Source organism: Cajanus cajan, chromosome 3, assembly GCF_000230855.2.
Source record: "Cajanus cajan strain Asha chromosome 3, NIPB_CcT2T_4, whole genome shotgun sequence".
NCBI lineage: Eukaryota > Viridiplantae > Streptophyta > Magnoliopsida > Fabales > Fabaceae > Cajanus > Cajanus cajan.
Window position 1 is genome coordinate 75,351,482 of NC_138519.1, and position 27,992 is coordinate 75,379,473.

General features: G+C 33.1%; 3 protein-coding genes across 5 annotated transcripts; all 3 read right to left on the reverse strand.

The window, feature by feature from the left end:
• Positions 1-65: 65 nt before the first annotated feature.
• LOC109809592 (FACT complex subunit SPT16) lies at positions 66-6,294 on the reverse strand. Its single transcript, XM_020372974.3, has 3 exons — positions 5,995-6,294; positions 5,692-5,813; positions 66-3,509 (listed from the first exon to the last, which is right to left on the reverse strand). Exon 3 carries the CDS (start codon positions 3,493-3,495, stop codon positions 289-291), a length of 3,207 nt encoding a protein of 1,068 aa, XP_020228563.1. The 5' UTR covers positions 3,496-3,509; positions 5,692-5,813; positions 5,995-6,294; the 3' UTR covers positions 66-288.
• A 5,800-nt stretch (positions 6,295-12,094) lies between these two features.
• LOC109803902 (FACT complex subunit SPT16) lies at positions 12,095-17,217 on the reverse strand. 3 transcript variants are annotated; one of them, XM_083071330.1, is made up of 4 exons: positions 17,119-17,217; positions 16,982-17,030; positions 16,029-16,191; positions 12,095-15,543 (listed from the first exon to the last, which is right to left on the reverse strand). In XM_083071330.1, the coding sequence occupies exon 4, from the start codon at positions 15,527-15,529 to the stop codon at positions 12,326-12,328; it is 3,204 nt and encodes a 1,067-aa protein (XP_082927456.1). In that variant the 5' UTR covers positions 15,530-15,543; positions 16,029-16,191; positions 16,982-17,030; positions 17,119-17,217; the 3' UTR covers positions 12,095-12,325. The 3 variants fall into 3 exon arrangements, with proteins under 3 accessions (XP_082927456.1, XP_020221167.2, XP_020221174.2); XM_020365578.3 differs by having other exon boundaries at positions 17,103-17,215; XM_020365585.3 differs by lacking the exon at positions 17,119-17,217 and having other exon boundaries at positions 16,029-16,196; positions 16,982-17,112.
• Positions 17,218-19,573: 2,356 nt separating this feature from the next.
• LOC109803916 (UTP--glucose-1-phosphate uridylyltransferase) lies at positions 19,574-27,967 on the reverse strand. Its single transcript, XM_020365598.3, has 21 exons — positions 27,689-27,967; positions 27,526-27,573; positions 27,340-27,431; positions 27,154-27,244; positions 26,470-26,530; positions 26,306-26,383; positions 26,164-26,214; positions 25,988-26,061; positions 23,666-23,738; positions 23,504-23,561; positions 23,338-23,384; positions 23,181-23,246; positions 22,156-22,188; positions 21,112-21,164; positions 20,959-21,034; positions 20,762-20,818; positions 20,591-20,674; positions 20,403-20,501; positions 20,224-20,328; positions 19,863-19,934; positions 19,574-19,771 (listed from the first exon to the last, which is right to left on the reverse strand). The coding sequence occupies exons 1-21, from the start codon at positions 27,772-27,774 to the stop codon at positions 19,736-19,738; spliced, it is 1,440 nt and encodes a 479-aa protein (XP_020221187.1). The 5' UTR covers positions 27,775-27,967; the 3' UTR covers positions 19,574-19,735.
• Positions 27,968-27,992: the final 25 nt, after the last annotated feature.

A 27,992-nucleotide genomic window follows, 5' to 3' on the forward strand; every position in this document is an offset into this window, starting at 1 on the left:
TCTTTAATTTTTACTATCAAATCATTTTCCTCTTACTTTTTATTAAAATTGTGATGCATATATACTTGATCAAAATCCTTCTCATTGAACCAAAATATATCATAAAAGGTGAAAATTTAAGGCTGGGGTATAAAAACATGAATCATTTGGAGGCTTAGCTACGGCAGGGATAAGTGGTTTCATTCATGATGGTTCTGTTGCCTGTTACAATGATAGGACAGCTCCAAACACAAGCAGCCACAACTGAACTAAACCATAATAAACCGGCTAAAGAACAAAAGCAAAAATCTATCTTAACTTAGACCTCTTAGGCATGCTACTGCTTAAACCAGCTCCTCGTGACTTACCAAAGCTTTTAGCCTTTCTTCTTTTCCTATCTTCTTCACTGTCAGACTCATTTCCTTTCTCCCTATCTGCATTACTGGCTTCCCTCTCCAGTTCTTCCCATGTCTTTCCTTTCTCTTCCTCAGAATCCTCCTCAGAATCCTCATCATCATCATCATCCTCAGACTCAACAAGTGATTCACTATCAGAAGCATCATCCTCTGAATCAGATTCAGGTTCCACATCAGATGGTTCATAACCTTTGTCTGACTCCTCCGAGTTCTCAGATTCTGAATCGGTAGCTTCCAAATTCAGAAACTCCCAACCACCACCTTCAATAAAGCTCTGAGGGTCATCCGTGATTGTCTTAAGGATCTGACGCCAGTTCAGATTCAGCCTGCTCTCATAATACTTTATGTCAGTTGTGTCGAGCCATTCCTTGATGCCATCCAGTGATGTAGAAGGGATAGAATCAATCCTGAGGACATCCCGCTTGAAGTCTTTAAAAACTATTGTCATATCAAAGTTCTTTTGCCCCAGCCCGACTCTCTCTAGATTCACAATCTCAATCTCACTAAGCGTGACCACAAGGAAAGGTGTCTCTATCAGTTCAACAAGGCAGGCTGAAGTAGGAACAATAAATACAGAAGATTTATGAGGTACACCGGGGAAGCCAAGCTCTCTAAGAGGTTGATCAAACTCCAAGTCAAGGCCATTGAATTGTGGCTGCCCCCAGAGATCATTCACCCGATTCACAAAGGTTTGGAATTCTACATTAATTTTGTTCTTCCGGTCTCGCTCTCGTTGTTCCTCTTCAAGCTCGTCAGGGTCATAGGCTGACCTCTTACCACCCCCAACATTCTGGACCATGTCCATAACCTCAACATAAAATTGAACATCCTTGGTCTTCTTATTTCCAACCATAATATGGTTGTGCAGATGGAAGTGCAAGAGAGTGATCATCTCATTCTCTGCTGGCTGGAAAAATGCATGCTTAACGTTGCCAAACATTATGTCTACCCGCTCATCTTGCCTGGTAGTAGAATAACGAAACCCATTCACATGAGCCTCAAGTGTACCGGGTATCTTCCTTCCACGCCCACCAAAAGCAGGACGGATCCAAAGATCAGACAATCTTATCGGCTTAAATCGATTATTAGCAAGTTGCAGCTTCTCTTGAGTAACTAAAGTTGCCCTCTCAGCTCTCTCAGACTCCCTTGCTACAACTTGTCGCCTGAGTGTTTTAATGGACTGCACAACCTCACTTATGTGCCTTGAATCCTTGGAGCGGAATGAAGCCTCCTTCAAATATATAGATCCAGGGAACTTCATTGAGTTTGCATCGTTTGAACTGAAAGGGGTTCCAGGAACATTAAAAATAATTCTGATATAGCAATTGCGGTTGGTGTCCTGCTGGCTGGAAACAGTTCGAATGAAAGCCACATGGAAAGGTACCATGCTGCCATTTATAGGCAACAGGATTGCTTCATTCTTCTGATCAATTTGAATCATCATTTCTTTCGGAGGGGGAAGGTCATTTATATTTTTGTAGGCCACCAGTTCTGCAGTGGTCCTCACAGAGGACCGGTTGTCTCCTCCCTCATTTCCACCACCAGCAAGTCGCCTAGCAGTTTCTTCATTTTTCTGACGAGCAAGTTCTGCCTGATGCTGCCTTCGAAGCTCCTCCTTTGAAATCTCATGATTGTCTGACCTTAGAGTAGTCTTAGACATAATGGGTTCTGCTCCCTTGGCATCAGCTTTTGTGCTTGGCCTTTCCTCTTCCTCGTCCTCATTGAAAGAGTATGCTACATCTTTTAGAGCTTTTGAACTCGTAGAGGTCACAATTTCTGTCTTATCTTTGTTGATGATAACAGTGTCAGCAAGCAACAGAGAAAACTGCTTGTTCTTAGACTTATTGTTCTCACTTTGTAAATTCTGAAAACCAAGTGACACGTTAAAGACCATGCCTTCTCTAATTATCTGTTCATTCTTCGCATTAAGATTCAATCCTGATTCACGAAACTCAATGCCAATGCCTGTCCCAGCAGATTTTGTCAAATATGAAACCAAATCCGGAGCATCCCTTTCCACAACAGAAACTGCAGCTTGGTATGCAGCACTTAACTTGTTTCCAGGCTTCATAGTGCCTATGACAGCTTCATGGGCTTTCAAAAGAACCCCGTAAGCCCTACTTTGAAGGGGGTCTGCATCAATCAAGAAGGTCCTAGCTATGTTTGAGCAATAACTCTTATATCGGGCTCCAACTGCACATATAATCACACTGGCAGAATCATAATGCAGTAACTCATCATTGCTGACAGCACTAGGTCTGAGATCAAACTCTCCACCACTCTGAAAAATTGGGGGGTAACAAATATCGACATTATCAGCCTTCAGCTTACAATTGACTTTTGAAGGTTCCAGTATAACTTTCTCAGTCTCCTCCATCAACGTTGAATGAGAAACTTTCTTCTCCTCATCGATTACATTCTCAAGTTTTGTAACCACAAAATTTTTCATCACGCTGGTTGTCAGGTATGCAGCTCTCTTAATTGATGTAAGCTCCTCATTACTCTTTGCTGCAAACAAAGAAGACAACCCATTGGCAACATCACTTAGATGAAATTTTATATTTTTTAATTTTTCAGTCCATGCTTCAAGCAGCTTTCCTTCAGGAGCCTCTCTTGATATGTATCCAACAGAGGAAGAATCATGGCCATCAGACATTGACTGAGCACGGATGGCACGGAATATAGCATCCATTAGAGCAGTTCCATCATCATTTTTATGTTTGACATGCAAAACAAGATCTGCACCAACTGCCTCTCTGGCAGGTTTTTTGACAGATTCAAGAATAGAAGCCTTCTTTGGGCTGCACAAGATATGGATCTGTTTCTTCATGAAAACCATAATTGTTTCTGGGAACTCAAATCCAAGCAGCCATAAGTTCAGAGCAGTAGATTTCAGGTAACGCAGGTCTTCTGAAGGAGGTGGACATGCAATTGCTATTGCATCAGAAGAGGCCCACAGATCTGTTTTGTGTTCATCCCAATGCTTATAAAAGGTTTTCAATCGGAATTGAAATGCATTCAGATCAATAGAATATGCACTTCCTGCTGCACTGGCCTTCCCATTGGGAGGTTGTGTACTCCCATTTCGGTGGTCTGCCATGGTTTGCTACTACTCTGGAAAAAAAATAATTAAGAGAAGACACAGTAAAATTAATAAGAACGTTGTCATACAATTACTAATGCAATTGCAAAATACTTTTCAATTCTTTTTTATCCACTGGAACAATGGTCCATAAAGGACCAAGGACACCTAGCTATCTTGATCCTCTACATTTCTGTCCTTGCCCACATCTCAAGACTCAAACAACTAACTTATAAAATCCAAGGATATGAATTATGAACCATAAATTTGGAATGATGAACTCTAGTTATACATTGAACTATGAATAACGTAATATAATTAATTATAAGTATCATCTGCTTGCACAAAGTTAAGATCGACAAAGCAAAGAAACAAACATCATGCAATCACTATAAATAACAGTGCAGCATAAATGAAACTAGCCACTGGCAAATATCAGTAAGAATAGAAGCAAATCATGACAAGAAAGTTTTATCATTTCCACAACGTATATACTTTTGGAAATAACAACATACATGACAATATATGCACCCTTTATAACAAAGGAACGTGATACCAAAAGAACATATGAAAACATCAGAATATGATAGCAACAAAGAAGCTTGAAGAAATCCATCTAAATCAGAATCAAAGAGCAAAATGAACTTCAATTATATCATCTTTGAAAAAAAAAATGTAATCACAATCATAGGAAAGATAACCTGGTTGTTTTTACAACCTTTCAGTACAGCCACAGATGCAGCTTGAAAGAAAAATAATAAAGTAATAATATAATATATAGCCACATAATGAGACTCAAGAAATGTTCAATAGTCACAATCAGAAAAACTAATGATTGCCTGACATTTATGGACAGAAAAAAGAAACTGTTGCTTTAAGAACTGCCCAGCATTTGCGGAAAAGTGAGAGCTAAAGAGCGATGGATACAGAAATTTTAGATAGTGGAGACAATATTTATTCATAAATTTTTAGCATTAAAAATATTACAATCATTTTTAAAAGTATAAATATACATCATAATTATTTTTTACAAGTTTTTATATCAACCATTGTAAACTATAAGTGAAAATAAGCTAGGTCAAACCAAGTTTCACTATGTCTGAGCCTGACCTTCATTGAAAATATATGGCTTGATTTTATGTATCATACGCTTTTTTTTTTAAAGTTTGGTTTGACCTACATAGAAATCCAGTCTGACCTACAAACCTATTTAAAAGTCTACTTTGTAATAATTTTGTATTGAGAAAGATGTAAAAATAAATGTTAAATTTTTATAAAAATCAAGTCTAGTTTGTTTATAATATAAACAAGTTTTTAATGTCCAATATAAAATTAAAGATTTCTCTAAAAAAAAATATAAAATTAAAAAATGATAACTTATTTAAAGACATATTTTGCAATAAGAATTTTAAATAGGACATAAATTTGACACTATACTATTTGGATTCTTTTATCAATGTCTGCAACAAATAGAAAGTGAAAAGAAAAACATGCATGCAAATTTTATTTTATTAAAATTTGATTATTTTTAAATATATTACATTATATATGACAGTATTATAATATATATATATATATATTATAAAAAAAAACTTTAAAAAGTTAAGTCTATTGATTAAGTCATTTGCAAGTTTATTTTATAGAAATTTAACTTTTATTTTTTAAAAACATTATATTATTTGTAATATAGTATAGTAGTATATATGTTATAAAAGTGTAAAATGTTAGTGGGGGCAATTGCCCCCACTCTCTCCCATGTAGATCCGTCATTTGAAAGGAAGGAATTAGGAATAAGAACAAGCATACAAACAATAAATAAGCAACACAAACTAAAGATCCAAAACAAACCACTAAGAAAATGATCTAGGAGTGGGCAATCTACTGACCTTCACATACAAGAAAATCGAGCACAAAAACAATCTGAATATAAATATCACCAAATGTGCATAAACTCACATCTAAGACAGATGAAATTATAACCCTTAAATCAAGAAGGTTAGTGAATAATAAAAGTAGTATGCATCAAAATAATTTCAGATGTAACATTTAAATTGCATGCCATTGTCCACACGTACTTTAAAAAAGAGAACAAGAAAGAAAGCAAAGATCATAACTTCAGTATTCTGCAATTTCATAGTCTCAAATATATATGTATACACCATGGAATTTTTAATTAAGAATCTGAGAGAACATGGCTAGAGAATAACAAATTACCTCTGCTACAGCCACACGTGCAATTCGAAGGGTAGTTCGGTAGCCGCTGTATCCAACAAAAAGAACTCGAAGAGAGATTAACAAAAAGTGCCCCCCAATGAATTGGCGAGTCTTTCACATAACTGTATGATGAAAAAATAACGAAATTCCACTCATTAACCCAATTATCAATTTTTTAAAAGAAAAAAAAAATACACAAAAATGGCTTGTACTTTCTACAATGAAATTAGAGCTTCATGATTCTCAAATCACTGGAGGATTGAAAATCAAAATTAAATCCACAAAAAATGGAAAGATCAAAACCTTTTCGGTGACTATGCGTGTGCCTTGCGGTGAGCGAAAGGTCGTCTTTTTATTTTTCTTTCCTTCAATTTGGGAATTTAAGAGCCCAAATAGGGGGCAGTGAAATTGGGTACGGTTGGAAGATGAGAGTTTCAACGCACACGTACAGTCTGTGCGATGCGTTGCGGGGAGATGGAGCATCGACCAGAGACGATGAAGGAGAAGAAAGAAGTTGAAAGGAGGGAAATTAGGGTTCATCAGGGATGAATTATTATATCAATTATCATCATGGAGAGTTGGGCACAGTCTACAAATGAAAATATGTAAAAGTGAGATTAATACTTTCAAAATGCATTTTAGTCTCCTATGATTTTCAATTTACGATTTTAATTTTTTTAATCACGTTTAATTTTTAGAATTACACAATTTTAATTCAAACCGTTAATTAATAATCACGTAATATATTTATTTTCACTTGACTTCTTAATACTGATATATAACGATGACGTAACCTAATATTATAATGAAAAACTCTCATAACATTCACATAAACTATTCAAAAATTAACTTATAATATGTTTGAATATATTTTAAAATAGTTTTTAAAAATTTCTCTATAGTATATAAATAATATTTTTTAGTAAATTTTTTTAGAAAAACGCAGACTGTTAAAAAAATATTATAAACTTGTATTTAAATATATTTATTGTATAATTTTAGTATTCTTATTATTTAGTATATATTTTTATCGATATGTATTAATGGATAAATGGTCAAATTAGTCCTTGAAAAACCCCAAGCGTGTGGTTCAGCGGTAGGGATTGATCCACGCTTAAGCAAGGTCAGGGGTTCGAATCCTGCCTTGTGTATGCAGCCGCGTTAAATCTTAGGGTCAGTTATCCCACCCTTTGAGGTGCCTGTAGCGAAGAGATTAGTCACTGCTGTCGGCGTCTTTCCAAAAAAAAAAAATGTCTCAAAAATTGTAATTCATTACTCATTTAATCTTTTCGTTATCTACATGACACAAAAATAATACAATGTGATATATATGTGTTACATATGTAAAGTAACACATGTGTTTGTCACATGACTTATATGTTTTATGTGATATACAACTATAATATAATATTATTTTAATTTCTAAAATTATAACTAGTATTTAAGATTTTAACTTAATGTCATTTTTATATTTTATTTTCATAATTAATTATCTTATATAAATTATTTATTATTTTTCTATTGTGAAAAATATGTATTATTTTCATTTCCAAAAAAATATATTTTTTATGTATTTTAGAAAATAAAATAGAATAAAGAGGGAGAAAGTTGACAATTAGAAGAAGAGATATAACATATTTAAAATTTTAAAAACATATTATTCTAATTAAGCAATGCATATGTTAAATATTTATTATATATTTTAATTTTAAAATAAATTATGCATATAAATAAATATTATGTTTGAATATATAAAATTTGAATAAATAATTAATTTTAAATATATAAATTATATTTTATATTTATGATAAATAATTTATATTGTAGCACAATATTATTTTTATTTAATTATAATTTATGTTAAAATTATTAATATTTAATTTATAAATATTTATGGTAAACAAAAAATAAATTATATATGAAATTAAAAAAAATACTAAAAACTCTATCATCTAATTAGAATAACTCCTAAAAATGTTCTCATGCAATATAATTGTTTGTATTTTATATATAGAGGTTGATACAATATTAATACCAAATTTTTAATATAATTTGAATATATATATCATTATATTTATGATATTAATTTAATTATCTATTTGTAAAAATATTCAAGTCATAATTACTTGATTAAAATAAAATTATGATAATATTTAGAGATTAAAGCAACATCAAGCTAAAATTTTAGAGATTAAAATAACATTGAGTTACAATTTCAAGGACTAAAGTGATACAGTGTTACAGTGTTACATTTCAAGGATTTAAATAATATTGTGTTATAATCATATGTCACGTGAAATATATATGCTACATGACACACCTACATGACAAGTATCACTTCACATATGTATCATGTGTATGTCATATAATGCTATTGTGTCACCTAAATACTTTCATTTAAAAAATGAAATTTATTTAATAGGAGGACTTAAATGAATAATAGATTATATTTTTGGTAACTTTTTTTTTAGTTTCATTAAAATTAGAAACTAAATTGAGAGGGGTATACATTTCTAGGAACTAATTTAACCATTTATTTTATATTAATTGATATATTCAATTCTTTTATATTTTAGAGTATGTTAAATTTGTCATTCTATGATTTTATTTCTTTAATTAATTGGCGTATTCAATTTTACATATATACATTCTTCATATTAAATTTAAACTAATTTTAAATATGTTCATAGTTAAATATAGTTAATGAGATTGTGACATAACTATTCACACTATTTTAATTTTATCATTTTTTCAAAATTATCTTTAGAACTTTAAAAGTCATTTTTTTTATAAATTACTTAATCATTTATTTTCACTTTGCACTTTTTAAGTAGTTTTCCAAAAAAAAAATTACCAAAATTATAATGATAACATTAGATTTCGACTATAAGACTCAATATATTCGGCTTCAAATTTTCATCACTAGATTACTTTTCTTCAATTTATATATATATATATAAAAAGTAATATAATAACCATTTGTTTTGTTAATTTTATATTACTTTTCTTCAATTTATTTTTGGTTAAAAAAAGTAATATAATAGCCATTTTTTATTTTTTATTTCATATTACTTTTCTTCAATATATAAAGCAAGTGTTTTTTTTTATAAATAAAATGATACTTTTTTTTATCAATAAACAATAAAATGAATTTTTTTAATTTATGTGAATTGAATCAAGTATTAAAGAGATTTACAATACTTGTGATGGTGACTTCAAATGTTCTAGTATCTTAGGAAAAAAAATTCTATTAATGAGTCACTCAAGAGTAACTAAACCATGTTAAAATTGAATTAAATAATAAATAAATAGGAGATAATATTATATATTTGTGTCATTTTAAAAAAAATATTGTATATTAGTATTAATGTAAAAAATTTAAAAATAAAATAAGTTGAGTCTAATGAAAGAAACTAGTATTTCATAACATGATAAATTAATTTTTAACATTCATTGAATGTTCGATATTCGATCGTATCTCTAATAAAATTACCTTCAAACAAGGTTGTGTAAGATAAAAATCCAAATAAGTTTTTCCTTCCAAAATTCAATTATTTAAGACCTAATAAAATTTTCACATTTTTTAATAAAATATTTATTATTAATTTAAATTATTAGCCGATAAACTTTAATACATTGTATGTATTAGTTACTACTTTTTATGGACCATAATTTTACATGTTTAAGATTTTTGTGCACCCTTAGAAACATTTAATACTAGTATGTTAAGTCTAAAATAATCTCATTCTATATATTGAAATATGTAAAACAAGAATAATTATGATTATAGAATAGGAATATTAATTGTCAAATAAGTGTATACATGAAAAAAAAATCACTTAAAATGCATAAAATATTAAAAAATTATAACAAAAAAAAAGTCTAAAACATTAAAAAAAAATTATGGTTTGAAGAGAGTACTAATTTTATTTGCAAGATTATATAATTTTAAGAAATGAATATAAATATTTTTTGTAAATTATTTAAATATAATCTTATTATTTATATAAAAAAACTGAGAAAAATATTTTACATCTATTTTATACTCTACTAGTCTACCTCTCCTAACCCTAAAAAAACCTATTAAAATTAGTGTAGAGTTTAAATTTAATGAATGAATTTATCATCAATATACAAACTATCAAGGACCATGACTTGACTTACATTAAGTATGATAAGTTAAGTATTTTTAAATAAATAACGTCAAAATATTTTAAAAATTTGATTACCAATAATTTTTCGGTCATTCAAAAATTATTTTAAACTTTACAAATTAATCTATTAAAATAAATATAAATGACATATATTATTATATAATTATAGTAGGAAATAAATTAAATTATATCAATGCTTTTAATTGAGTGATATTTTTTCAAAATCCACCTTTAGATTAAAAATTCCTTTCATCTAGATAATATATACAAAATTTTATATTAATTTAAATTATTTCTTTTAAGAGAATCTAAAATTATTTGATGCTTTATTAATATAAAATAATAATTAACGTAATATAAATAACTTGATCACTTAATAAACATTATTTTGATTGAGAAAAATCATTATTATAAAATTATTGATTAATGTAATTATTGTAAAAATTACACCGATATACTTTGATCATCCTTAATATTTATTAATACTTTTTTTTTACCAAAAACTTCCCCATATAGACTTTGAAAGTTTTTTTTTTTCTTTTTTTAGATGAAGAGTTTGCCGAAGTAAATTTTACCATCCTAATAAGTTCTGTCAAACTTTTTTTTAAAATTTTTTTATGAACACTAATTAATTAATATACTTAAAGAAAGCTAGCTATCTGTGTAGGCATTATTATTATTGTTGTTGATGCTTATTAAAATTTCAATACTGCATCTTGTCATCATATGTTATTGATCAAGTTCGACTCTTTTGTTTCAAAAATAAATTAGATTCGTTTAAGATGACTTGTATTTGTCGCAGTAATATATGCTACCTCGTTGAAATCCCAATATTGCTAAAGCTGTAAGCCTTTGAGGGCTCGTGTTATGACTATTTCATAATATTTTTTCAGTTAAATTTATCTGCATTTTTAGTTTTAAAAAATTGAATAGAATTTCCATATTTTAAAGAATTGATAAATAAGTAAACATAATTTAACAAAACTTTCATTTATATAAACCCAAACGATAGGAATGGGTTTTCTCACCGTAATGAACAAAAATCAGGAAACATAATAAATCGTAGAAAAATATAAACATATTAAAGCTGCTCAAGTGCTGAACAGTGAACAGAAGAGGAGAGGAAACGTTGATCCAGCTTAAGAAAGGACCAGTACATAATAATTAATATAGTCTAGTAAAATTCCAAATGTGATAACTAATTTGTTATTGTGCCCACTACTCACTAGGGAACCTATATTACTAGATAATATATCCTTATTTTGGGCAGTTTATACATGTGACTAATATCAATGTAGATCCCTGTTAATAACAAAACTTACAAGTGGGTTAGTGAAGTGTGAACTACATTTGAAAAAATTAAGACCAGCTAAGGATCCCCTCAACCGTGTGTATACCTAGCATTACTGATAATGCGGTAATAATCACTGAAAGACTCAAAATTGAAGAGTGCAAAATACCAAAAGGGTATGTATACTAAGAAGAAAAAGAGAAACAGAAAAGACATCAACTACGTACTGTGTATGTCTTCTGCAAAAAGAAAATAGAACCATAATGCAAAAGGTTACAGAAAACCCTTTAAACTACCAAAGGCAATTAACAGCAGCAAGCCCCCAAAATCGAATATTTTCATTCATAGAAGACATGGGTCATCTTGATTTGATGACATCCAGTTCTAAAAAGTCTTCAAATTAAGATTAAAATTAACCATGAATTGATCTAACCTGGCTAAACATAGTTTTAATCTGTCCTTGCCTTTTCAGTTTCCCATTTTGCCCTTAACTTTATTAGTCTAGATATTTTAGGTAACCAATCCAGCGTGGCTTTCCACGTGAATTCTAGTCTTCGTCTTTTTCTTTATCACACCAGAAAAATAAAAAAAATATACAATGTAACTTGCAAATGACCCAAAGAGTTAGTGCTGGAAACACTTTTTAACACAATCTTTTATCAGTAAAAATATATTGAACACAACAAAATTCTGATAGAGACTCATTAAATATGGAATAGGACCCACATAATTTTGGAGTTTTCTCATAAACCAAAACATATGTTCTGAAAGAATAAATATGGTCAACCACTAAAAACTAGCGAAAAAAACAAAAATAAAAATAGAAAAATAATAATCACATTGAAAACATTAAAAATATATATATAACCCAGCAATGAAATTTAACTTGAAATTTTCACCCTTCATCCTTTCACTGCTTTCTTCCAAAGTAAACAGCCAACAGGAGGGGGAAAAAATATAAACAATAAAAGCAGTCATTAATTGATAAGCGCACTTAAACATTTTAAGGACATACATTACATTCAAGGATTGCTATCAAGAGGGTGAACTATATTATGGAAAGAAAAAACGCTAAAGTTACAATGATAGGACAACTCCTACAAACAAAAGTTGATACGGCTATTGCAGCAACAACATAGATAGAGCAACTGAACTAAACCATAAAGCAAGTAAGAACAAAAGCTAAAATCTATCTTAACTTGGGCCGCTTTGTAATGCTACTACTTAGATTGGCTCCTCGTGACTTACCAAAGCTTTTGGCCTTTCTTCTTTTTCTATCTTCTTCGCTGTCAGACTCATTCCCTTTCTCCCTATCTGCATTGCTTGCTTCCCTCTCCAATTCTTCCCATGTCTTTCCCTTCTCTTCCTCTGAATCTTCCTCAGAATCCTCCTCATCATCATCCTCAGACTCAACAAGTGATTCACTATCAGAAGCATCATCCTCTGAATCAGATTCAGGTTCCACATCAGATGGTTCATAACCTTTGTCTGACTCCTCCGAGTTCTCAGATTCTGAATCGGTAGCTTCCAAATTCAGAAACTCCCAACCACCACCTTCAATAAAGCTCTGAGGGTCATCTGTGATTGTCTTCAGGATCTGACGCCAGTTCAGATTCAGCCTGCTCTCATAATACTTTATGTCGGTTGTGTCAAGCCATTCCTTGATGCCATCCAGTGATGTAGAAGGGATAGAATCAATCCTGAGGACATCCCGCTTGAAGTCTTTAAACACTACTGTCATATCAAAGTTCTTCTGCCCAAGCCCAACTCTCTCAAGATTCACAATCTCAATCTCACTGAGTGTGACCACAAGGAAAGGTGTCTCTATCAGTTCAACAAGGCAGGCTGAAGTAGGAACAATAAATACAGAAGATTTATGAGGTACCCCAGGGAAGCCAAGCTCTCTAAGAGGTTGATCAAACTCCAAGTCAAGGCCATTGAATTGTGGCTGCCCCCAGAGATCATTCACCCGATTCACAAAGGTTTGGAATTCTACATTAATTTTGTTCTTCCGGTCCCGCTCTCGTTGTTCTTCTTCAAGCTCGTCAGGGTCATAGGCTGACCTCTTACCACCCCCAACATTCTGGACCATGTCCATAACCTCAACATAAAATTGAACATCCTTGGTCTTCTTATTTCCAACCATAATATGGTTGTGCAGATGGAAGTGCAGTAGGGTAATCATTTCATTCTCTGCTGGCTGAAAAAATGCATGCTTAATGTTGCCAAACATTATGTCTACCCGCTCATCTTGCCTGGTAGTAGAATATCGAAACCCATTCACATGAGCCTCAAGTGTACCAGGTATCTTCCTTCCACGCCCACCAAAAGCAGGACGGATCCAAAGGTCAGACAATCTTATCGGCTTAAATCTATTATTAGCAAGTTGCAGTTTCTCCTGAGTAACCAAAGTTGCCCTCTCAGCTCTCTCAGACTCCCTTGCTACAACTTGTCGCCTGAGTGTTTTAATGGACTGCACAACCTCACTTATGTGCCTTGAATCCTTGGAGCGGAATGAAGCCTCCTTCAAATATATAGATCCAGGGAACTTCATTGAGTTTGCATCGTGCGGACTGAAAGGGGTTCCAGGAACATTAAAAATAATTCTGATATAGCAATTGCGATTGGTGTCCTGCTGACTGGAAACAGTTCGAATGAAAGCGACATGGAAAGGTACCATGCTCCCATTTATAGGCAAGAGAACTGCTTCGTGCTTCTGATCAACTTGAATCATCATTTCTCTGGGAGGAGGAAGGTCATTTATGTTCTTGTAGGCCACCAGCTCTGCGGATGTCCTCACAGAGGACCGGTTGTCCCCTGTCTCATTTCCAACACCAGCAAGTCGCCTTGCAGTTTCTTCATTTTTCTGACGAGCAAGCTCTGCCTGATGCTGCCTTCGAAGTTCCTCCTTTGAAACCTCATGATTGTCTGACCTTAGTGTTGTCTTAGACATCAAGGGCTCAGCACCATTAGAATCAGCTTTAGCACTGAGATTTTCCTCTTCCTCATCCTCGTTGAAAGAATATGCAATGTCTTTTAGCGCCTTTGAGCTCATAGAGGTCACAACTTCAGTTTTATCTTTGTTGATGATAACTGTATCAGCAAGCAACAAAGAGAACTGCTTGCTCTTAGACTTGATGCTCTCACTTTGAAGGTTCTGAAATCCAAGTGACACATTAAAGACCATGCCTTCTTTTACTACCTGCTCATTTTTAGCATTAATATTCAAACCTGACTCTCGAAACTCAATACCAAGGCCTGTTCCAGCAGACTTTGTCAAGTACGAAATCAAGTCTGGAGCATCATTTTCAATTACAGAAACAGCAGCTTGGTATGCAGCACTCAACCTGTTTCCAGGCTTCAATGATCCAATGACAGCTTCATGGGCTTTCAGAAGAACCCCATAGGCCCTACTTTGAAGAGGGTCTGCATCAATCAAGAAGGTCCTAGCTATGTTTGAGCAGTAACTCTTATAGCGGGCCCCAACAGCACATAAGATCACACTGGCAGAGTCATAATGCAGTAACTCATCATTGCTGACAGCACTAGGTCTGAGATCAAACTCTCCACCACTCTGAAAAATTGGTGGGTAACAAATATCTACATTCTCTGCCTTAAGTTTACAGTTGACTTTAGAAGGTTCCAGGATAACTTTCTCGGTGTCTTCCATCAACGTAGAATGAGAAACTTTCTTCTCTTCATCAATTACATTCTCAAGCTTTGGAACAACAAAGTTTTTCATCACACTTGTTGTCAAGTACGCTGCTCTCTTAATTGATGTGAGCTCCTCATTACTCTTTGCAGCAAACAATGAAGAAAACCCATTGGCCACATCACTCAACTGAAATTTTGTATTTTTTAACTTTTCAGCCCATGTTTCAAGCAGTTTCCCTTCAGGAGCTTCTCTTGATATGTATCCAACAGTAGGAGTATCATGACCATCAGACTTTGACTGAGCACGGATGGCACGGAATATAGCATCCATTAGAGCAGTTCCATCATCATTTTTATACTTCACATGCAAAACAATCTCTACATCAACCGCCTCTCTGGCAGGTTTTTTGACAGATTCAAGAATAGAAGCCTTCTTCTGACTGCCTAAAATATGGATCTGCTTCTTTGTGAAGACCATAATTGTCTCAGGAAACTCAAACCCAAGAAGCCATAAATTCAGAGCTGTAGATTTCAAGTATCGCAGATCTTCTGAAGGTGGAGGACATGCAACAGCAATTGCATCAGAAGAGCCCCAAAGATCTGTTTTCTGTTCATCCCAATGCTTATAAAAAGTTTTCAATCGGGTTTGAAATGCATTGAGATCAATGGAATAGGCAGTTCCTACTGCACTAGCCTTTCCATTGGCTGCTTGGGCACTTCCATTCCGATGGTCTGCCATGCTCCACTATCTCTCTGGAATAATAGGGAAATAGAAACACAAATAAGAAACTGAAAAACATTTATGGATGCAAACTCCATTTATACTCTCTAAGGGTCAGTGAAACCATGAGCATGTAAAGGAACAAAGAGCCCTGCTTCATGTTTAGTCGCTACAAGGTATTCCAGTACACCATGGATTAAAATTTATTACATTTTCAAATTTGGCTCACCAATCAACTAATCTTTATATAATTGAATAAATAATCGGGTTATTTAGTCAAATCATATTCCTCACTTCACATTTGATTGAGCCTCAAAATTAAACTAGTGAAGTTTCCATTACGTAAATATTAGAGCACCCAAAAGATGAGAAGTGGATTCATATTTTATTTGTCTCCAGACAAAGGGGGGCAAAACCATCAAAGAGGCACCCAAAAAAAGCTCCTAAAATAATTTGTAAGTTGATAGAGGTAGGAAATGAGATATGTATGCACCCATAATGCATACAGTAGCAGTACCTTACAACAAACAGTATTCAGACAACGTCAGTTCTGTGTGAGCAAAAGAAGAATGCACTTTCACAACATCTAGAGATTGGAGACAACAGTTACTAGAAATCTTGAATGATTAGAGAGCTGGTGTTTCTTCTATACGCAACTCCATGCTTCTTTGTTAGAATTGCTGCACTTCACAAATGATATTCAATTAGTTCTGGAGACGTTTTCATGAATCACTGCTTACCAATAAAAGATTCTGCCTTCCTAACTATTTCACACCATTCCAACCACCAATGTAACAATCAAACTATATTACCCATTATGAATCCTTCCATTTCAAATATATACTACCAACGCTCATATTTCCTCTTCATATCCCACACTCTAACCCGCTAATTTCTGCATAAAACCTTTTTAAGAAAACGAAATACTTTCTCAAGTTAAACTAACATATTACAACCAAGCTCATCCAAGGCTACTAGATAATCAGGCAACCAATTAGGCTTTAAGATTGCCAATACATAACTCAATACTAAGAGATGAAAACATAAATCTCGCAGAAATCAAGCCAAACAAACTATCGTACACGTACTACTTCAAAGTCCACACCGCACAGTACATACAGGTACTTTCTAATCAATCTTTCTAAATAACATAAACAACAAGCGGAAGTTCAACCGTTCTTCGCCCAATAGCCTCTAAACATTTGCTCGCAAACCCGACAAAACCTTTCCACTCCACTTATGATCGCTAAAGCTTATGTCACACAAATCAGAAGCCTTTCCACTACCCAAAAATACATACAATACCACCCTCCAAAAAAAAAGGGCAAAAATATAACATACTTGACAAGTCCAATATATAACGAGATTCATTCAACATTATTGTAATAATAGAGTCTAATTCGCGGAACGTCATAGCTATGAGTATGGATTAAACGCGAAAAAAGAGGAAGGAGAAGTAGCAAAAAGAACCTGCGGATCGTGGAAAAACGTAGCGAAGTTGGAGTGAGGGTTTTTGAGGCTGAAAATGGGAAATAGGGGGATTAGGGTTTTGATATGAAAATGTGGGAAAAGGAAAAGCGGGAACATGTACAGTGGGGGTGACTGACGTTCACTTGTTGCTTTCGTCACGTCTCTTTATCACTACGATTCTCGAACCTTCGGAGAAAAACGCTGTCGTTTCGATATGTAGATAGAGGGTTGTGTTGTGTTTTGTAATGAATGTGAGAGAGAAAAACAGCTGCTAAACATTGTACAAGGTTTTTATTATATTTGCTTTCCACTGTAGTCGGGTTCGCAACTTTGGCGGGTGTTTTGTTTTGTTTTTTTTTTTTTTTTTATTGTCATTGCTATTTCAATTTCAAAATAAAATACATTATAAATGGATTAATCGATGTATATTTGTCTGATTTAATTATATTTTGAATTCTAAGTACCTAAGTGGATTAAATATTTAAAGGATAAATTTTCGTTATTTATAAAAGTTATTATGGTCGTATTAATTCTTTAGAAGATACACATAATTTTGTAAAAAAAAAAGTTAAAAATATAAATAAATAAAAGCATAGGATGAAAATTTGTTGTAACTGTCTAAGGGTACACTAGTAATATTTTCATAGTACAAAGGCCAAATAAGAACTCCGAGTAGATATTCTGACGGGGAGATATCTGTAAAAGACACTTTAACGTCCAAATCAGAACAAGTACGATTATCAATAATAATTAATGAATAATGACTTTACCTCGAGATGTGAATGATTTATATTGACATTGATGGGTCAAAATCTCGATGAGCCCTATACTAGGATTATGAAATTAGGTAATATACTAGTAATTGACTTTATGTCCATGATTAGCTCTTAATCATTGATTAAAGATAATTAATAACCATTAGAAGGGTTGTCCTCTTATTGGCCAAGGATACGGAATGGTCTTTAGTTGTCGAGGGTGCCAATCGGTCCTCGGTTGCTGAAGGTGTCAAGCTCTATGGTGCCGATTGGCCGAATAGTCAAATGGCATCAAAATCGATTGTCAAGGACATACCCAAATGCCCTCTCTTGGTATGTTTGTTTTCAGTGACCGGGGGTGCCGAGTGGTCTCCGGATATCACGCATTTCGTATGGTCTTAGGTGCCGAATGGTATGGCCAAATGACCTATCTAGTACACTTGTATTTAACCTTCAAAACATCATTAGTTTGGAAAAAAAAAATATTTAAATGGATGGTTAACATAACTTAAACTTGTATACAATCTTTTAGAAATTCTATTATTTGCATAATAAATTCTAAATATTATATTTGATACATGCAATACATTAGTTATGAATTATGTTATGCCAAGCGTGTGTTCATTAAATATGTATAGTTACTTTAAATATTCTACTATTGTGTTTATGTTGGCATGTGGATGTTTTGATTTGTGTTTGATTATAATCAATGATTGTTTCATATGAATATGAATTAAAATTTGATTATGAAATTATATTGAATGAAATTATGTTGAGTCTAAATATTATTAATATAAGTGATCTAATATGTGAGATTGCAAAAATTGTAAGTGATATTATAATATTGAGTAACTTAGTTTATGAGGAGTGATAATGAACTCACATGTAAGTTATGAAAAGTCTAATGAAATTTATTTGTGCATGTATACGAGATATTCATCATTTTACATTTGAATTATTAAATATGGTGGAATAAATACAATTAATGATAGAGACCATGATAAATTTAATCAAAACCTTAAAAGTTTTAAAGACCTAATGCGAAAATTCCAATGAATTATGTTGATACATATGATTAGGATTTACAAACAAAATGGATAATCTTGACTAGTGAATAAATATCATTCTAATGTAATAGTTAATGACACTTCTCATAAGTAGACAATTGTGTTTATAAATTATTTCACGAATTTTTATGTGTATTAGATTAAAGTTAATAACAAGGATGAGTTTTGACAAACTTTAAGAAAGAAATACCTAAAAGTTAATATTTTAAAAATAAGAGACCAACAACCAACTTTTATATTAATGTGAGAATGAAAAAGCATTTTAACCCATTTATTATATGTTAACATTTGAAGTAAAGTTAAACATCAATTCAACACATTTTTGAGAATTATTAAAAAAATAGAGATGATTATCTACTAAAATAATTCTACGTAGAAAAATCACCCCCCCCCCCGCCACCTTTAAGCCAATAAGAGAATTCAGAACTTTGATAGCTGAGTCTCAACATTTTAAAAAGTAAACTATGCTTGAAATAAAAATCGTAGCCTAATATTATCATTTTTGAGCACCTGTACTTCTGCATGGCTAATGGCTACCCTTTACTTACTCAGTCATCTGTTTAGAACATGCTTCTTGTTTCGTGAAACTGCACTAGCCACTAACTCCATTTGTAGCCCCACAACCCCAAATATAAATAAACTGTTATCGGTAGAAAAACGAATTAACTTACTCAATTGAAACCTAATGATAACAACCCAAAAAAATAGAGGAACACAAATTGCTTTATAAAAATAAAGGAGTAAACACTTTATAGTTGATTGATACGATATGGAAAGAAAATATAATCCTTATTGAGTCCATGTACAAAATGTTCAGACATCCTCAGAAAAAACCGCCTTCTTATTTTTTACCCTATAAAACTAGATGCAATACTCAAATTATAGTAGAAGACTGTAAAGATTGTACACAATCAGATGAATTCCACAATTCATCACCTTCCTCGCATTTCCTCAGGGCCAGTAATTTCCTGCGAATGACAATTCAAATTTTAGGCCTAATGACAAGCTCTAGCAGATCATGCTGCTGACAAATAAGATCCATATATAAAGTAAAAATACCTGGTTTTCAATCACAGCATAGTCAGGTATTTCAAGCTTCTCATCAGGTTTTGCAAGGATACTTGCTTTACCCTGTTAAGGCACCAGAAAGATAACAGATGTCAAGAACCCAAATAATAAGACTTTTATAAATTATTGACTAATAAAAAACATGAATACAAAATAAATTACTAACAGCGAGAACAAAAAACAGGGAGCCTAGTTATAAAATGAACAGGATTAGTTTGGAAATCAATAAATAATTGCATGGCTTCCTTCGCAGCAGTAATAGTATGCAATTATCCTGTCTCCTGCTTGTAAGAATAAAACAAAACAATAATGAAACAAAAATTAGATACAAGTAAGGGATTATATCCCAAACCTTAACAGTTACACCAAGCCCAAACCATACATCCCCTGCCACTTTTAGACTGTCAAGCTCAACAATACTAGGGATTGACTTGAACCGGCTCAAGAAGTTGCTAACCTGTGAAGGAGACGCGGAAAGTCAATCTCATATTGAATACCTAACACGAAGTTATTAATAATATTTATCTTAACCTTCTTAAATTCTGGCCCCAATTCAATGGAAGGATTTTCAGGATTTGCCCTAGCTTGGTTCCTAATAACAAATCCATCTTGCAAAGTGTAAAGGTCCGACTGCAAACAAACAACTGATTGTGTTAAACAAAAGACAAATATCAACTTTCAAGCAAGTTCGCATGGCTTGAATCAGAAAAGCTTATAACCTGGACAAGAAGCAAGTCTGAAGTTGCCTTCACTGGAAGGAAGCGGGATCGAGGCACATTAATTCCAATAGCTTTGTCAAAGAACTGTCGAAGATATTTACATTAAGAGCACTAGAACTGAAGTTTCAGCATTAACAACATTTAATTAACATATTAAAAAACATTCAGTACCCTTATTGCTGCACCAGCTGCAGTTTCCAGTTGAAGAACTTTTACACCATCAACTTCCTAAAATTCAAAAATTTTGTCAGCAATATTCTAACTGATCATCAGAGTCCAGCAACTAACCACAATATAACACCCATCCAAGAAAAACAAAAGAAAAAGATAGGCTATTTGCCTATCAATACAAAATGTCCAATTTGCACCTTTGGATTGGGAATAATTTCCATCTTCAGAGCATCAGCTTCAACAAGCCTTTTAACTGCTTTTAAGTTTACCCACCTGCATATTATACATTGTTAATAGCCCAAATGTGTATATAATCTAAAACAGTCATGGATCTAACTGGCATAACTTACAAATTATTTGTGTTGAAAATTTTGAATTTCTCTATTGACTTAAATTCACTGACCTGCATGAAGACAGTCATTGAATGATAATTTATAAATTCTAATAGAACTGCTATGTTTATCAACATCATTAAATACAAGCATGTTCCCGACTTCATCATAAATTATGAGCACATTATGATTAAAAAAAAAAAAGTCTTGCTTACTGTTACTATGAAGTGAGCATCAATTTGGAGGTGAATTCAGATGTAAAAGAAAGGAGGAGGGGATAGCTTCTTTTTTGTTTACAATACTACAGTAATGTGTAAACCTTAATCTCATTATTACTTTTATGGTAGTTGTAATATATAAAAAAAAATAGAAAATAGCAAAAGCACGTTCTCGTTCTGACATCATGCTAAACACCATAATTCCTGATGAAGCAATCAACATCAAGCAAACTTGTAAATGTTATAGTTGTACCATGAATGTCAAAGTTGGATAAATTTTTATATAAGAATGTTAACTGTTCATGATTATAGTTCATCATCAATGGTTATCAACTGCCATGAGAGAAAAGCAACATCATGCAATTTCGTAGAAATAAAGAAATCTCCTTATCTCTTACTCAACAATGAAGCAATCACCAGAGTAACCAGCTGATAATACATAGTAAATAAATAATGCTCCATAATTCCTTGTGGTATATATCATTTTCAAGCTTTAACAATTTTCCAGAGAAGAAATATTGAGTGATTTTTTGTTGATAATGAGTGAATAATCGTGGTTTTTTAATCTTTCCTATTTTTTTATTATAAAAAAAGGTTTATCCATAGCCATGAGCTTTCCAGTCAAACAAGTATTCAGCAACCTATAGCATCAATTCAGCTGAAATGTCCTTGATCGCAGCACAAATATAATATTCAAGTCAAGCAACTCATTTTTTTCTAAGTCAAATGCATACATAGTTAATCATGATACTTCATAATTTACTAAAACAATTGCTCACATTTGGGTACACTTGGGAAAGGGGAAAGATCCATGAAAGCATACAAGACAGATATAGAAGCTTACATGCTCATCTGGGACTTGGGCAATTTCCAGGAGCTGCATTAAACAACCAAAGCTAAATGTCACTTGCCGACAATACCTTAAAATTCTAACTTATCATACTTATATTTTCTTTCAAGGGTCAGAAACCAAAAAGGGAGGGGGCAGGACAATTATCAAGCTCTTTTAGAAAGTGGGTTATGAACCTAATTTAATCCTACAAAACCGGTTTATTTATAAGATAAGGATTTCTCCCCACTTATATACACTATTATGACCTTATTTCTAGACGATGTGAGATTTTTAATACACACCCCTCACGCTGAAGACCAGATATCTTGAGCATGAAGTTTGTAAGACTAGACACCTGTTGGTGGTCGGTGGCACACAATAGGTAACAACAATCAATAACCATTAGAATATAGGCTCTAATACCATCTTAGAAAGTGAGTATAGCCCTAACTCAAATTGGAAAAAATTCAAGTTTCACATCGACTAGAGATATGTCAAATAAGGAGTTTATAAATGGGAGACAAACCTTACCTTATAAGCTGATTTTGTAGGGTTGAGTTAGACCCATAACTCATTCTAAGATAGTATTAGAGTTATACTAGATTCACTCTAAAAGGGTCACCTGCCATTTATACACGCATCAAGCCCGATAGTGATGAGCATGAGGGGGTGTATTGGAAAAAACCTAAGTCTCACCTAATCTAAATCATTAAAAAGAGCTACCCATCATTTATCTACGTACCAAGTCCAATAATGTGTATTGGGAGGGAGGCAACCTTCACCTTACAAGTCATACCAAGTCCAATAGTGTGTATTGGGAGGGAGACAACTTTCACCTTACAAGTCAGTTTTGTAGAGTTGAATTAGATACATAACTCACATTCTAAGAAGCTCTATTCATTTTTTCACCTTCTTTTGGAAACTATCACATTGAATATAGTTTAAAAAGAGACATTTAGACGTTTGCTACAGTCAGCGTACTGAATTAATCAGAAAAATTTTGGTTGAGAAGAAATGAAATTGCAACTGTTACATACCTGAACCCTTCCTTCGTAAGAAATCAGAGTGCCACCTTTGACATCAGCCAATGTCTTGGGAGTGACCTGCATTACAAGCATGAAGCACCCAAAACATCAATTTTATGCAAGTCTAAAGCTAAAATGCATTTGCTTGACAACAAATATTTTTCTTTACCTCCATACAGTATTCATTCTTGTGCTGGATCAAATGATTTAAGATTTCTAAATTAACTAGTCAAGGATACTGGTGACACTAGACATAAACTTTCACACATAAATAACCATCAATACAACCAAAATAACCAGAGAAAAAAAGTAATGAAAACTTAAAATAAGGATACTCAAGTCAACTACAGCACCTAGGTTGTCTGAATTGGCAACAAACACATACTCCTTACCCTGTAAGAGAACAAAAAGAAAAGAAAAAAAAATAGTAATGGTGATGACTCCCAAAAAAACAAAGACAAAGCCCGACTATAAATAAATCAAGCTTTGGTGTCAACCTGTGATAATAGCGCATCAAGCTTTCCACTGTTCACTAATGATGGGAAGACATCTCCATGGCCAGGAGGGTACCTATGCATGAGGGAATCAACCATAAGCCAAACAAAGATAACAATTACTATTGGCAGATACATGCTCAAGATTTGTTAGGATTCAATTGCAAGGAATGACACTTAAGTCCTACATTGACAGTATGAGATTCTAGTGTGGGTTTTATTAGGCCTTGGGTTTCCAATAATAATGGCTAGCTTTTGTGTTATAGTTCTCCCAACTTATCAAGGTTATGGTGTTGCCTTTCAGCTTGCCTGACTAGTGCTACTGAGCATATACAGCACATTTCAAGTTAAAAAGAAAACAACAAAGCAGGCGTATTTTCCAGCATAACCATAATATGATAGTGCACTTTCTAGCTTACTTGTTTTGGGAGACGAAAAGAAGCCAATTTCTCGTGGCAATGTATAATCTATGCCTTTCTTTGGAGTACATGGTTGATTGGAACATTATCCCTCATATATAAGGAGATTTTTTTAGTTTTTTTTTTTTTTTTTGCACGAGCAGCTTCTTTGGGACAAGATTAGGCATTGGCGTTCTACTTGGTGTATATCCCATGGTCTTTACAAAGGTGTTTCTCTAATAGAAATTTTAAGAAATTGGGCAGCTTCACTTCATTGATGTTTTCTCGTTCTCTTTTTCTTATTTGTAAGGAAGATTATCCTTTTCTCTGCATTCTTCTCTTAATCTTAATGAATTTCTTATATACACACAAACACAGTTGAAAGATATTACCTCTAAAATTGTAAATAAAACATTGTGACTAGTTTGTGTGCCATCATAAATCAAACCTCACACGACATACATGTCTGTCTCTTCTAGGGCTCAACATTTTAAGGAATACCGAAGTGACGTATGAAAACAGAAATTGTTCCCCAAGCAAGAAAATTCAATTACATTGATATTGATTATTGCCAAAATTGCTGACACATGGGGTTTAAGTGCAGGACACGAATCATATGCATATGAGAAAGAAGAACATTGTTACACTTAGTAATTTCCCATGAAGGGAGTTTTAAGTGCCTAGAAAGTTACTTATCAAAAAGGTTAGACAAATAAAGAGGATTTGACCTTAATTGAACATATAAATCTATTAAAGGATGCTTAAGTTTAAATCTATTCAACCACTTGAATAAAACTTGAAAGTAAATGTAGGTTAAGTATTTGAATGAAAGTTTGATTCATGGCAGAAACCGCTGCCACAAATTAATCCTGAGCTTTCAACAATATCTATACTCTGGAGAACTGTTATACAATGAATGTGTTTGTATCCCAAATAGTAGTGTGTTAAGGCATATTTTTTAATAAGGTTTAATTACTATTTTATTCCTTATAGTTTCATAAACTTTACCTTTTAGTTCTTATAGTTAAAAACATCTCGTTTCAGTGCCTATACATACCATTTTTATTCTCTTTTAATCTCTATTGTCTATTTTTATAGGGACTAAAAAGGAAAAATTATGCATTTACAGGGACTAAAAGAGAAAATCTATTTGATTACATGAACTAAAAGGATAAAAATAATATGTATAAGGACTAAAATAGTAACAAACTAATTAATTATAGTGATTAAAAGATAAAGTTTATGAAATCATAAGAACCAAAAAAGAAATTAAACTTTTTAATAATAACCAGAGTACTGGGCAAACGTGAGGCACAAATCCAACAGTTGGACTAGTGATTTATCAATATATATTGCAAGAAATCAACATTGAAGAAATTGCACTTCCACAATGGCATGGTTATGCATGCAAGTACTCAGAACTACATTAGGAGCTTTACAAAATGTGAAAATGGTAAATGTCATCCACAGGGACGGAGCCAGGATTTCAATACTGGGGGGCCGAGAATTGGAATGATCAAATGAGGCGCTACATTTTTTTTAAAAAAAAAAATTCCAAAGTGATACCACATAGCAGGCCGTACCAGAAGTCCAAAAGTTGAATAAAAAAATAAATTTGGGTTATTCATTTAATTATACATATGAGTTTATATTAAAAATAGGGGGTGCCATATAGTAATATATATGTATATAAAAAAAAATTAAAATTGTTGGGGGGGCCGTGGCACCCGTAGGTCCCCCTTGGCTCCGTCCTTGGTCATCCACTAAATAATTTTCAAAAAGATTAACATGAATTCCTTTAGATATGTTTATTGAATTATCTAGTGCTGAATTGCTAATTCAAAAAGTAAATAAGTAACATCTATAGTTCCGGTATACTAGTTACGTGCTATAATAAAGCAGAGGCAAAATACAAATGAACTCATACCACCCGTCCCTGCCTGTCTGCCCCTTGGATGGGAATGGCAAAAAGTCATCGACAACCAATCGAGGATATTGACTCTGCATAAATTTGAGTCCATGCAACAAAATATCAAATAAGAAATTAAATCTCGAAGTCCAGCAAATTTACAATATATTAGTGCAATAATCAGAGTTACAAACCTGGTTAAACGTATGAATCTCAATATTTGAGTTTTTATATTTCTCAACAATCTACAAACAATCAAATTGTTAGATTCCGACAAATTCAGCCCATAATTTTACCTAGCAAATAGCAATGGGGTCCAATGTAAAGCTTTTGTACCGCCTGAGTGTCATCATGAGTGTTGAACGAGTTCATTAAAAGCAACGGAACATTGCTTCCATATTTGGAATTGAGATTCTACAACAATTTAAATTATCAGTGGAAAGCTCACATGAAGTGCAAAGACAGAATAAAAGCCATGCAAGCAAGGACTGGAAAACAACCTCAATTTGTATGACAATTAAATCAAGAAATGTCAAACCATCACGAACTTCAATGACAGATCTGCATTTTATATATAAACAAATTAAGACTTAATGCAAGCCAATGAAGACATCCAAAAAAGGTAAGTTAAAATATTTATTCCATATATGATTCTAACCCCCCACCCAATTCATGACATTGGATTAATTTTATGTTCGCCATAGTTTTATATTTTCAATATGTTGACAAATAATTTGCAATTTTCCCCATGAATTTCGCCAAATCCATGCCATTGGATTATTTTTTGTTCGCCATAATCTGTATTTTCAATAGGTTGAGAAATAATTTGCGATTTACCTCATGAATAAAGGAGGCAAACTGATTTGAATCGAAAAAACTCCATGTACCGTATTTATCCATGACTTTTATGACAAGGCTAATAACTTATTTGTGATATCAAATTTACAAGGACATCAGTTTTTCAATTTCTTCTTTTAAAAGTAAATAGTCTAGCTGAAGAAAATTCTCAAGGCATGGCAAAGTTTTTAATGAAATCTATAAAACATAGTGCCGCATTCTTCACAATTAAAATTTAGAAAGTTAATCTTTGATCTTTCCAATAAGCATCATGCAAGAAACACAAACAAAGATCCCAATCATCCGAGTCATAAGTAAAAATAAATTAATAATCAGATTCAGCATACTTTGGGCCAGTACAACCCATAGTTGTCCCCAAGCCTCCATTGAGCTTCAACACCACAAGCTTATCCAATAGGTTCTTCACCTCCGAAGAACCTGCAATTAATCAATTTCAGTTCACGTAGTGAACACACATGGAACTGTTATATCATCAAATCAACCCAATCAAACAAACAGAACACGAAGATCACCATCAGGAGTCGGTGCCAAACTGTCATAAGGCACCACTACTTCATCCGTAGGCGTCTGGATCTTACTCCACTCAACATGCTGTGCTTCGCCACTGTTCAAAAGGATCAACCAAATCAGAATAATATATATATATAACAGGCGTGATGAACGTTAACGTTAAGCTTCGTGATTAACGATTCGCATACCTGAGGTAACGAGTGACGAGGTTGGTGAATCCGTTCTTCTCGTTCTCACTGCAAATAATAACACCGATTCGGATTCAAATTCGAGCTTGCGAGAACAGTTGATGTGCGAGAATGCGAATAAGTGATGCGGAAATTGGAAAAGAGAAAGAGTGAGGAGCAGGACCTGATTTGGCTCAATGCAGCAACGGAGGATTTGAGGTTGGAGAGCTTGTCGGCATCGGCGGGGCTAAGGGTCGTGGTGGTGGCCATCGCCGAAGATGGAAGGTTCGAAAAGGCGCGAAAAAGAGCGTGCGAGAGTTACGAAGTGAAAAAGAGAGCAAGGTGATGGTGGTGGAACTTGCCGAGTGTAGTTTTAGGACAATCAACAATGTGTGCAACGGTTTATTTATATACGGAGGTTTTTCGGTTAGGCCAATGCCATATTAGTTGTCATGGACATGGTAATAAAATGATTTGTTTTTCTAGAG